The sequence below is a fragment of the Theropithecus gelada genome, chromosome 8, assembly GCF_003255815.1.
Source record: "Theropithecus gelada isolate Dixy chromosome 8, Tgel_1.0, whole genome shotgun sequence".
Classification (NCBI taxonomy): Eukaryota; Metazoa; Chordata; class Mammalia; order Primates; family Cercopithecidae; genus Theropithecus; species Theropithecus gelada.
In genome coordinates, this window is record NC_037676.1 from 17,149,301 (window position 1) to 17,163,148 (window position 13,848).

The following is a 13,848-nucleotide window of genomic DNA, read 5'->3' on the forward strand; positions in this document are numbered from 1 at the left end:
GTTTACAAAGTTGCTCTGGTAATATGCAAAATGTTAATGAAAGATACGGGTTTCCAGTGGCAGGGTCTGGAGAAGGGGTGGGAGGCACCAGATCCAGTCATGAAAGTGGCAAGAAGCAGTCCTAAAATGAGCCAAGGAGATGAATGAGGAGGAAAAGGCTTCCAAGCAGAAACAGAAAAAGAAAAGACAAAGACATTCGAGGAGCTGAAAGCAGAGGCTGTGGGCAAGGGTCCCCTGCTCAAAACGTTGATTTAAGAAATCTGGCCAAAAGTTGTTCTTCGTGTCTGAGGTGATGGTGACCCTTGCCTTCCATTCTTAAGCATCTGTATTCCCTGCCGTAATATCTTTTGCCACCTACACCTAAAATGAAGTGCTGTGTTGGAACCTGTTGAACATTTAAGAATAAACTTTTGTAAAGAACAAAAACAAACAAGCAAACAAAACAACAACAGCAACAACAAACAAAAGCAAAAAAGATATAGTATAGTTGAAGTATAGTTAAAGTCCTTTAAATAAAGATATGGGTAGACTAAGGAAGGCTAGTTTTAAAAAAGAGTAATTCTTTCAATCTTATGTATGGCATTATTATAATATTTTGAAACATTTAAAATAACAGTAAATCAAATGTATTCCTTCCCAATCTTCATTCCAAAGCAGCTGATCATCTCAGCGGTGCAAGTGTGCATACTATGAGGGGTCACCATCTGATTCAGTACTGTGGATGGTAAATCAGAGGGGAGGCCTCTTTTCCAGAGAAACACAGGTGTGGAAAGGCGACTACAGTAGTGTGGAAAGCGTGGAAGGACGTGTTTGTGGACAAACACCAAAAACAAAAAGTTCAAAATGAATCCTTTCAGATCCTTTCCTCTGAATATCCGTATGTCAATAATATACTGAAAACAGACATGTTGTCACAAACTTCTGTAAGAAATGAAATTAGGTATAATCTTTCTAGAGGTAATTCAGAAAAATGTTTTCAGAACTGTAAACAGCTCCTACCATGTGCCCCATGACACCCCTAGGAATCTTAAGAAAATAAAGAGAGATGTGCACGTGTGTGTGTGTGTGTGTGTGTGTGTAGTGTTATTTATGAATGTAAAACTAAAAAAAAGTATGTCTGAAAGTGGGGAAAAGGCTAAATTATGAGAAATCTATTTAACAAAAAATACTACAAGCATTTAAAAATGAGTATGTTTATAAATGATCTAAGGACAGAAGAAACAAAACCATAATTATATATCATTTCACAGTCACCAAATACCAGATTGATGAAAAGCAAAAATGCTTCTAAAAACCTTTTAACAAGAAACTGTTTATAATATAGAGAGTGAAAAGAATAAGGTGCCAAAACTGGGTTATATTATGATTCCACATAGATTTAAACAGTCTTTTCCTGGGAGTGATGTTAGCAGGAGCAGAACAGGAAGTCCCAGCTCTCATCCCCCCATAAAAATATGGAGTAATCAATGATTTATGGACCAAAATACCTACTAAGAGAATGCCAAAATCCAGTTAAGAGGTTGTAGTACCCTAGAAGAGCACAAAGCCAAGAAACCCACACTGAAACAGGTCCCAAGAGTGATTTCATGTGACCCATATCAGTGCCTCCCTGAAGCTGGCATGCCTCAGCACCAGAAGAGAACGCCCTGGCCCCTCACATCTCTCACAGGGGAAAGTAAAGAGGTCTTTGATATTCTGGCTTTTCAGGGGGCTGCCTGGATAATGGCTTTACCTTGGTTCACTTGGAACACTGATGGAATTGGAATAGTGTGGATACCCGGGCACTGCTAAGAACAAAGCAAAGTGGTGGGTGGCTCGCTGTAGTCAGCACAGCTTGATGCAATTGGAAGAAAAGGTGATCAGCCTGAAGCTTCTACTTTGGGAAGGCTAAAGAAAGGTAGACTGTGTGGCCCTCATTCCAGCTCTTCTTAGTCCCAAGGGAATAATTTGTCTCACCTCACTCAGAGCCCTAACAGAACTAGCATAATTTGGATGCCTGAAGGACACTTAGAATAGAGTAGAGAGACAGGTGGCTTGCTGTGGCTGGCACAGCTTAGCGTAATTGGGAGGTGCACACAACTGGAGATTTCTCCCTTGGGAGAGAGAGAGTGGAGCAGAGTATGCATCCAGCATTCTGGCTTTTTGGAGGGCTGTCTGAGGGAGTGGTATCTGACTCTCCTGATTCAGGGCACTGATGGCATACACTGAGGGCTTGGTGGCTGCTTAGAACAGGGGACGGCTGGCTAGCTTCCGGCTCTAAAACCAGATAATTTGCAGTATTGAAGACAGACATCAGAGGGTGCAAGGATTATGGGTTCCTGAAAAAGGATTCAGAGTTCTCTAAAATCTCTAGCAAAGATGACTGGTGAGGGGCTTCTGCTCTAGCAAGCCAGTCTCTATACTGGAAGAGGTGGCTGATTCTTCAAATGTGCAGATCCCAATACAGCTATAAGAGACAGGAAGAAACAGGAAAACATGGTTCAATGGAACAAAGTGAATTTCCAGAAATAGACCCTAAAGAAACAAAAGTATACGAATTACCTGCATAACCGGTGTAAAGATGCTCAACAAGCTAAAAAAAAAAGATGAATAAACAAAATGAGAATACCAACAAAGAGAAAATATTTAAGGGAACTAAACAGACATTTTCAAGCTGAAGAATACAATAACTCAACTGAAAAATTCAGATGAGAGGCTCAAGAGCAGAAAACAAAGAAGAAAGAATGAGCAAACTTGAAGACAGGCCATTTGAAATTATCCACTCAGAGAACAAAGATAAATAAGAATGAAAAAGAGTTAAGAGAGCTTTAGGCATTAATGGTACACACCATTATGCAGACCAACACATTATGGAAATCCAAGAAACAGCAGAAAGAACAAAGAAGTCACAAAGCTTCTTTACAGAACACTTTTCAAATCTGAGGAAGGAAACAGACATCTAGATTCGAGAAGCCTAATGACAACCAGGATTAATGGAAATAAATTAAACTGGGACCAAGGACAAAATTATAAAAAGTCAAAGAAAAAGAAAAGACTTTGAAAGTAGCAAAAGAAAAGTGATTTGTCTGTGGATTTCTCAGCATAAATGATCCAGGGCCAGAAGTGACTGTGATGATATGTTCAAGGTGCTCAAAAAAAAACAAAAAACAAAAAACAAAACAACACACACACACACACACACACACACACACACACAAACACTTGCCACACAAGCATATTACATCCAGCAAAACTACCCTTTAAAAATGAAAGATAATATTTTCTCAGGTAAACAAAAGTAGAGAGTTCATTACTGCTGGACTTGCCTTACAAGGAAGTCTAAAGGGAGTTCTTCAAGTTGAAATGAAAGAATGCTGAACAGAAACATGAAAGTATAAAGCTCAATGGCAAAAGTAAACAAAGACAGGACTTGGTATCCATGGGAGATTTGTCCTAGGATCCCTGATAGATACCAAAATCCACGGATGCTCAAGTTGCTTACATAACATGACACAGTATTTGCATATATCCTATGTATATCCTTCTGTACACTTTAAATCATCTCTAGATTACTCATGATACCTAATAAAAGGCCTACATATCACTACATTGGCATAGATTCAACATAGTACTCAGCATGTGGAAAATTCAAGTTTTGTTTTTTGAAACTTTGTGGAACTTTTTTTTCTGAATATTTCAATCTCAGGTTGGTTGAATTCAAATGCAGCAATCACTGATATGGAGTGCTGACCATATGTAGGAAAAATACACAATACTTTAATATTGTAATAGTGGTGTGTAAATGACTTTTAACTCTGGTATAGAAATTTTTCAAAAAGTATTAAAATACTTTACCTATAAATATACATTAGTGGGAACACAATACAAAAGGATATAATTTGTGAGGGAGTAAAAGTACAGTTTTGACATATGACCTGAAATCATTATCAGCTTAAAATAGATCATTTTAACTGTTTTATGTAAACCCCATGGTAAGCAAACAAACAAAGAAACCCCTAAAAGACACACAAAAGAAAATGAGAAAGAAATAAAGGTTATTACAAAAAAAAATCAGTGAAACAGAAAGGAATACTCGTAAGAGTAAAGTAAAAAAGTGACAAGATAGAAAAGAAAATAAATAGCAAAATAGCAAGAGTAAGTCTTTCTGTATTGATAATTACTCTAAATATAAATGGATTAAACTCCCAATCAAAGCTGGGAGTGTGGCTGAATGTATTGAGAGACAGAGACAGAGAGGGAGGGAGAGAGAGAGAGACACACACACACACCCCTAAGTATATGCTGTCTACAAAAGACTCACTTTAGATTTAAAGACACACACACCTGAATGTCAAATAATGGAAAAAATATTACATGCAATTGGTAATAAAAAGAGCAGAGAGGTAGTCATACTTATATTATACAAAATAAGTAAAAAACTGTCAAGAGAGAAAGAATGACATATAATGATGAGTCACTTCATCACAAAGACATAACAATTATTAATACACATGCAGCCATCATCATGGCACGCAAATATATAGAGTAAACATTGACAGGACTGAAGGTAGAAATTAACAATAGTAGGATATTTCCTCACCCCACTCTCTAAATGTACAGAACTTCTAGGCAGAAGATCAATAAAGAAACAGAGAACTTCAAAAACACAGTGGACCAAATATCCTAGCAGACATATACAGAACATTCCACTGAACAGCACGAGAATATATATTATTCTGAAGTGCACATGGAACATAATCTGGGATGGATAAAATTCAAAGTTACAAAACAAATCTTACCAAATTTAAGAAGACTGAAATAATGGCAAACATATTTTCCAATCACAAAGAAAGCGAAGTAGAAATTAACAGCAGAAGGAAAATGGAGACTTCACAAATATGTGGAAATTAAGCAACATGGTCCTGAACAATCAATGGGTCAAAAAAAAATCAAAAAGGAAATTGGACAATAATTTGAGACCAACAATAATGGACACACAATATGCCAAAACTTACGGAAGGAAACAAAAGCAGTACCAATAGGCAAGTTTATGGCAAGAAACACATTAGAAAAGAAGGAAGATTTAAATAAACAACCTATTTTTACACCAGATAAAGAACAAAGTAATGCAAAATTAGCACAAGAAAGACACAATAAAGATTAGAGCAGAAATAAATGAAATAGAGAAATGAAAATCTAATTAAAGGTTAGAGCAGAAATAAATGAAGTAGAGAAATGAAAAAAAAAACTAAAAATTTCTTTTCAAAAGATGAACAAAATTGACAATCCTTTAGCTAGATTAAGAAAAAAATAGAGAATACTCAAATAAAAAAAATCAGAAATGAAACAGGAGGAATTGCAATTGATGCCACATAAACTAAAAGGATTCTAAGAAACTATTATGAACAATTATACACCAACAAATTGGGAAATCTAGAAGAAAGGGGTAAATTACTAGAAACCTATAATCTACCAAGACTGAAGTATGGAGAGCTAGAAAATCTGAAAGGATCTATAATAATAAGTGCATTGAATCTGTAATGAAAACCTTTCCAACAAAGGAAAGTTTAGGACCAGATGGCTTCACCAGTGAATTCTACCTAACAGTTAAATGACTAATGCCAATCATTCTCAAACTCTTCCAAAAAATTGAAGAGAAGGGAACCCTTCCAAACTCATTTTACAAGGCCAGCATGACCCTGATATCAAAACCAGAAAACAGTACTATGAGAAAACTACTTGCCAATATCCATTATGGGCATAAACGCAAAAACTCTAAACAAAATGATGGCAAACTGAATTCAACAGTACATTAAAAAGATCATATACAATGACCAAGTGAGATGTGTCCTTGGGATGTAAAGGTGCTTCAACTATGAAAATCAGTCAAACTGATAAAACATATTAACAGATTAAAGGATAAAAATTACACGAACATCTCAATAGATGCAGGAAAGCGATGAAATTCAATATCCTTTCACGATAAAAAAAACCCTCAAATGAGAAACAGTTTCAAATGATCTTATATGTAGAAAACCTAAAGATTCCCCAAAAGCCTATTAGAATAAACAAATTCAGCAAAGTTGCAGGATACAAAATTAACCATCAGTTCCATTTCTATACACTAACAGCGAACAATCTGAAAAGGAAATGAATAATACCATTTACAACAGCATCAAAAAGTAGTAGAAAAATACTTAAGAACAAACTTGATCAAGAAGGCAAAAGACATATACACTGAAAACTATAAAACACTGCTGAAAGAAATTAAAGAAGACACCTATAAATGAAAAGACATTCCATGTTCAGGGATTCAAAGATTAAACGTTATTAAAATGCCATACTGCCTACAGTGACCTACATATTCAATAAAATCCCTATGAACATCCCAGTGGGATTTTTTGCAGAAACAGAAAAAAAATTCTAAAATTTATACATAATCACAAGACTCTGAATAAGCCATAAACGATACTGAAAAAGAAGACCAAAGCTGTAGGCCTCACATTCCTGATTTCAAAACATATTACCAAGCTATAATACCAAATCAATATGGTTCTGGCATAAAGACAGAAACATGCATAGACCAACAGAATGGAACACAGAGCTCAGATAAATTCAACACATACATGGGGGGAAGCTGGAACCCTTAAGTACTGTTTATTCAGATATAATATGCTACAATGCTTTGGAAAACCATATGGAGTTTCTTCAAAAAACTGAAAACAGAACCATATGACCCCACAGTCCTACTTCTGGGTATTTATCCACAAGAAATGAAGTCAGGATCTTGAAGAGGTATTTGCACTCCATGTTCATTATGGCATTACTCACAATAGCCAAAAGGTGGAAACAATCTAAGTGTTCACTGAAGAATGAATAAAGAATATGTACTACAGTAGGCTCCCTTTATCTCTCCATGCGGGATGCGTTCTAAGACCCCCAGTGGACGCCTGAAATTTTGAATAGTCCTGGACCCTATATATAGACGACCCTTAAACAAAATGGGCTTGAACTGTATAGATCCACTAAAATGCGGATTGTTTTCCATCAAATGAGGACTGATAATACGGCACTTGTGGGGCATGAAACCCAAGTATGCAGAAGCCCGCTGTTCTTATATGTGGATTCTACAGGGCTGACTGCAGGACTTGAGTACGTGGGGACTTTGGTATATAAGGGAGGTCCTGGAGCCGATCCCCTGTGTGCATGGACGGATGACTGTATACTATGTTTTTCCTATACATATCTAAGATAAAATTTAATTTATAAATTAGTCACAGTAAGAGATTAACCACAATAACTAATAATAAAATAGAACAATGATAACAATATGCCCCCATCATTGTTCTCTGGGGGCTATTATTAAGTAAAATAAGGGTTACTTGAACACAAACACTGCCATAATTGGACAGCTGATCTCACCACAGAGATGTCTATTAAGTGACTAAAGGATAGGCGAATATAGGATGGCTACGCCGGACAAAGGGATGATTCACATCTGGTCAGGATGGAGCAGGATTGAGAAAGATTTCATTATGCTACTGAGAACAGCATGCAATTTAAAATTTAAAATCGTTTATTTCTGGAATTCTCCACTGAATATTTTTTAACATTAGCAAACAAACTGCAGAAAGTGAAACCACAGATAAGGGAGACTACTGTATGTACATATACTGGACCTCGCTTAATTACTTCATCAAATTTAGTGGATTTATCCGCTTTGCTTTTACCTTTTGCAAGTAAAGAACTGTTCCCTTCAGTACAGCATAAAAGGTTTTCCATCCTCGTTTTCCTCTTGGAGCTAGAAAGGGGGAAAAATGTAAAATTTTATTTGACATCAGCATTTTAGAAAGAGAATCTAAATGATCAACATGGTGACAGTGTTTCAATATTCTACCTAGCTACTAAAACTGACAACAATAAGAACTAAAATTTTCTGAGCCTTATGGTATACCAGGCAGCATTCTAAAATGTTTTCCATATATGATCTTAATATTTACAATGATCCTACCAAGTTGGTACTATTTCTTTCATCTTCTTACAAAACTGAAACACAGGGCAATAACTTGCTAATGGTCCCACAACGAGGAAGAGGAGAAGGCTGAAAAGCCAGGTAGCATGGCTGACTACAGACTGGGTAAGCACCGGAGGCATACTGGATATACACAGCAATCCGAGAGAAAGCTTAAAAAGCTCATGTACCAGAGTGCTTTATAGCTTCTTCAAACATTCTAGGAATCATAAAGTAGTCTCAGAATATGAAAGGACTGCTTTTGGCAATTCTCCCACACCTCCCTCAACCAGACTGCAAGTTTAATTATTATTACTCCTATTGCAACCTGTGCATATCTCTACTGAGAATCTTGCTGTAATGTACTATTTCTGTCTAAATGTCTTTCATTAGACTATGAATGTCTTGATAGGAGGTATCCTTCATCTTTAGAATTCACTAAACCTACCACAGCGCAAGGCAGACATTATGACACAATCATACAAATTCTCCAAATTAATTAATTCTTTCAGAAATCTTTAAATTTCTTCTGTTTATATTTTCCTGGATATAAAGCAGATTTTCTCTATTGTTTTACATAAACTCTTACAAATTGTCCTAAAGTAAAAAGCATTAGATTAGCAAAACAGTATAGGATTTATTATCTTAATAAAATTAAAATCTGTAACTGGAAAATGTTATTGCTTGAATGTCATTTTTCTAAACATGTCTGCCGAAACAGACAGGAAGAGCCATTTACTCATGCTCTATATCAAACACTTGGCTGTCTGTAGTCCGTCTTTAACTTGGATACCTGATTACATTAGAAAGCACATTATTGTTAACCAAATCCTTTAAATCTCTTTTGACTGAATACTCAAGAATTCGTAGACTTGGAACTAGGTGAATAGCCACTTACAGAACACAGGCAATCCTGCCAACACCATATTGAGATATCCACCCGGCAAGAAAGGAGTCAAAATATCCACCCTGCAGGTTTGCAAGGGAGATAATAAATATCATCCCTTCTGTCTTCACTAGGTGAGGCTTAAAGGTATACTAAAAATATACATAAACAACAACAAAAAAGATAACCATACATCATGTGTAATATAAATATTCACTACATTGTTCAACAGATGTGAAATTCTGATACTGCTCACATGAGCATCGTGCACACAGAAGGGACCAGGGCCAAGAGGGCTGCTGCAGAGCAGGACCCCAGGCGGCATAGTGTGCAGGAGGCACCTGATCTGAAAGCAGACCTGCTGGTTTCCAGACCCTTCACAATCTCACCTGGTCTGAAACCTATCCTCCCCCCACCACCAACCCCTAACAAGTCACTCTACTGCGCTGTATTTCAGCTGTACTTTTGCTTCGTTTTAAAATGTGGGTAATTCCTAGAACTTAAGGCAAAGCACTGGCTAATGCTGGCATGGAACCTAGAGAAACTCTTTCTGTTTTCAATAGAGGAGCCATAGGTCCTGAAGTATGAAGGCTTTCCCCGAGCCCTAAAGCTAATTTATTGGCATCTTGAGATCCCTTTAGTTCAAAAATCTATACATCTATGTTTCTACTTTTGCAGTAAATCTATGAATCCAAATACACGTTTACAAAATTTTAAACAGCTCTTTCTCATTACTATACTAAGCCTACTAGAAACAGATTCCAAAGAGCTCTCCAAGTGAAATGTGATTTTAAAAGTCATTCATGAGTGACTAATACTCACTAAGTCAGTTACTTAGTAACTGACTGACTTATTGTACTCGCTTACTGTACTCTCTACTTTTCTATTTTCCACAGAAGTATACAACTTAACCTTATCTTTGGCCAGTTACAATTTAGTTATCTAACACATGGATGAAACAACCTATAATCCTCCCAAAAAGATAACTAGGGAGCAATTATTCACCAGTATTTAGCTGGTGTGCTATAAAAGCACTGCTTTAAGTGCTCTGACATGGATTAATCCATTTAACTCACACCATAATGATAAGAGTAAGGTACTATTGATACTTCCATCTTACACGAGACAGATGGGTGCCAACAAGCAGAATTCAGGGAAAGAAGGGACCACCGTGCACCGTGGGCTGGGAAGGCCCTCTAAAGCAGGTGCGACTGCTCTGATTTGACAACCACACATACAGTGCCACTGTTGCCATCAGACGCTTGGGGAGGCTCTTTAGGTAAAACACAATGAGCTGGACATTAATGAATCACAAGCACTGGTCCTCATCATGAGAACTGTAGAAAGAGTTAAAGTGATTTCACAGCACGTGTGTTATTAAACACACAGAGCTCCGTAAAGAGTTGTGATTTCATATAATGAACTTGGTGAGAGGAAGAGTGAGAAGATTAACGACAGGAAACCTAATGTAGCAACTGACAGGGTTTAACTACAAGGGCACTGGGGAATCAATAGGCTGCCATCCTTTAATATCCAGGTATCTTCCATGAGAAAGGGTTTACTGAGTTTGATTAAAAGATACCATTTTACATGTGAGCCCATCTTTTCACTGCAGTTTTTACTATGCATGCTTAAGGTCCGAAGATAATCAGTTGCTCTCCTTCTTGAAAATACAACAACCTTGTAGGATTTTGATTCCAATAATCTGCCTCTATCCTTACTTTAGCTTTTTTTTGGTGTTTCTTTTAGTGCTACTGAAACAGACATCATTGTTTTTCTGTAACATGCTACTATCAGTTTGATGTTTACTTTTATCTTTATTGATCACTGCTTTCTGTACCTCAGATTGTTTTCTGGAGGCCGTTTTCAATTAATTCTTGAAGTCTACCCTTGGAAGTTCCTTTAGTGAGAAGGGTCTTCTGGTGGTCAATCTTCTTCTATTTTTGTTCGCATAATAAATGTCCTTATTTCACTAAAATTCTAAGTTGATAATTGCTTTTTCTTATGAAGATATTATTTCACTATCTTTTGGCTAACACTACTGTTGCAGTGTTGCTAGTGTTTAGATCTGTGTGCCCACCCAAATCTCATGTTCAACTGTAATCCCCAGTGTTGGAGGTGCAGCCTGGTGGGAGATAATTGGACCATGGGGGTGGTTTCTCATGAATGGTTTAGCACCATCCCCTTCTCGTGACAATGAGGGAGTGAGTGCTCATGAGATCTGGTTGTTTAAAAGTGTGTAGCACCTCCCCCACTTTGCTTGCTCCTTCTCTGGCCATTTGAAGTGCTGTTCCCCCTTCACTTTCAGCCATGACTGTAAGTTTTCTGAGGGCTTCCCAAAAGCTGAACAGACGCCAACATCATGCTTCCTGTACAGCCTGCAGACCCATGAGCCAATTAAACCTCCTCTTATAAATTACCCAGTCTCAGGTTTTCTTTACAGCAGTTTGAAAATGGACTAATACAGAAAATTGGTACTGTGAAGTGAGGCATTGCTTATAAAGATACCTGAAAATATGACAGCAACTTTGCAACTAGGTAACAATCAGAGGTTGGAAGAGTGTGGAGGGCTCAGAAGAATACAGGAAGACGAGTGAAAGTCTGGAACTTCCTAGAGACCAGATGAATGGTTATGACCAAAATGCTGGCAGTGACATGGACAGCAAAGGCAAGGCTAACAAGGACTCAGATGGAAATGAGGAACTTATTGGGAACTGGAGTACAAGTCACTTTTGTTATGACTTACCAAAGAACATGGCTTGCATTGTGCCCTTGCCCTTGGGATCTGTGTAACTTTGAACTTGAGAGTGATGATTTAGGGTACCTGGCAGAAGAAATTTCTAAGTAGGAAAAGTGCTCAAGATGTGGCCTGGCTGTTCCTAACATCCTATGCTCCTATGTGTGAGCAAAAAAATGACCTAAAACTGGAACTTATATTTAAAACAGAAGCAGAGCATAAATGTTTGGAAAATTTGGAGCCTGGCCATGTGGTAGAAAAGAAAGGCCTATTTTCAGAAGAGGAATTCAAGCAGGTTGCAGAAATGTGCACAAATTAAAAAGGGTCCAAGTGATAACAGCCAAGACAATGGGGACATGGCCTTGAAGGTATTTCAGAGACCTTCACAGCAGCCCCTCTTGAGGCCTAGAAGGGAAGAATGGTTTCATGGGCCAGAGCCAGGACATTGCTGCCCTGTGAAGCCTTGGGACACTGCTCCTTGCATCCCAACCTCTCCAGGTTCAGCCACGGCTCAAAGGGGCCTGGGTACAGCTTGGGCTGCTGCTACAGAACATGTAGGTCATAAAGTTTGGTGGCTTCCACATGGCTTTGAGCCTGTGTCTACACAGAGGGCAAGAACTGAGGCCTGGGAGTCTCCGCCTAGATTTCACAAGATATGTGCAAAATTTGGATGTACAGGCTGTACAGATGTTTGGATGTACAGACTGCTGTAGTGGTGGAGCCCTGATAGAGAACTTTCTACTAGGGCAGTGTGGAGGGCAAATGTAGGGTTAAAGCCCTCACACAGAGTCCCCACTGGGGTGCTACCTACTGGAGCTGTGAGAAAAGGGCCACCATCCTCCAGACCCCAGAATGGCAGAGCCACTGACAGCTTGCACCATATGTCTGGAAAAGTTGCAGGCACTCAATGCCATCCCGTGAAAGCAGCTGCAGGGGCTGAACCCTGCAAAGCCACAGAGGCAGAGCTGCCCAAGGTTGTGGAAGCCTACCCCTCATACCAGTGTGCCCTGGATGTCAGACATGGAGCCCAAGGACAATTTTTTGGAGCTTTAAAATTTAATGACTGGCCTTCTGGGTTTCAGACTTGTGTGGGGCCTGTAGCCCCTTTCTTTTGGTCCACATATCCCTTTTGGAAGACAAATATTTTCCCAATGTGTGTATCCCCATTGTATCTTGGGAGTAGTTAACTTGTTTTTGATTTTACAGGTTCACAGGTGGAAGGAACTAGCCTTGTCTCAGATGATAATTTGGACTTTGGATTTCTGACTTAATGGTGGAATAAGACTTTGGGGACTGCTGGGAAGGCATGATTGTATTTTGCAATGTGAGGAGGACATGATATTTGGTAGGGGCCTGGGGTGGAATGATGCGGTTTAGGTCTGCGTCCCCACCCAAATCTCATGTTAAACTGTAATTTCCAGTATTGGAGATGGGGCTTCATGGGAGGAACTGGATCATGACTCAACAATGGTTGAGCACCACCCGCTTGGTGCTGTTCTCACGATAGTGAATGAGTACTCATGAGATCTGGTTGTTTAAAAGTGTGGAGCACCCCCCTTTTCTTGCTCCTCTGGCCATGTGAAGTGGTGTTCCCCCTTTACCTTCTACCATAATTGTAAGTTTCCTGAGGCCTTCCCAGAAGCTGAGCAGATGCCAGCATCATGCTTCCTGTACAGCCTGTGGATCTGTGAGCCAATTAAACTACTTTACAAATTACCCAGTCTCAGGTATTTCTTTAGATCAATGTGTGAACGGACTAATACAGATTTCTACCCTGAGTATAAGTGCTATGTCTAAGCATGGGTTTCTTTTAATTTATACAGACCTGGTGTTCTCTGACCTTCCTGTATGTTATTCTGAAAAACCTGTAGACATATCTTTGAATACTGTCTCTCCTCTATCGTCTTCATGATTGTAACTTAACACTCCATTCTAACTTCTCACTTCATTCCACTTGTGACTTATCCACTCTTTCATATTCTCCATCTCTCTGTACTTCTGTGCTAAATGCTGTGTAATTTTATCTCCGGTACTGGCAGGCCACCTAGATCCAAAAATGCCCTAAAGGCTTAGCATTCCCAGGGTTAGCCACCTCCCCACATTTGTACTCATTTGTACTTTATTCCTGGCCTAACAGGATTTCCCTTTCATTGTTACAGGCTTATCCATTCAGATAAAAGTTATTTAAAAATATTTCATCTATCGTTTTTAGATGTTTTATTATGGGAGAGTTTC

The 13,848-nt window shown here is 38.5% G+C and overlaps 1 protein-coding gene across 3 annotated transcripts in view; it reads right to left on the reverse strand.

Annotated features, from left to right (window-relative positions):
- The window catches only part of PSD3 (pleckstrin and Sec7 domain containing 3), a 559,261-nt gene that overhangs the window by 55,777 nt on the left and 489,636 nt on the right, over nucleotides 1-13,848 (reverse strand). For all 3 annotated transcript variants that reach the window (XM_025393705.1, XM_025393706.1, XM_025393707.1), the window contains one exon: nucleotides 7,710-7,780. In XM_025393705.1, the coding sequence (XP_025249490.1) occupies nucleotides 7,710-7,780 (71 nt within the window). The remainder of the gene's footprint in view (nucleotides 1-7,709; nucleotides 7,781-13,848) is intronic.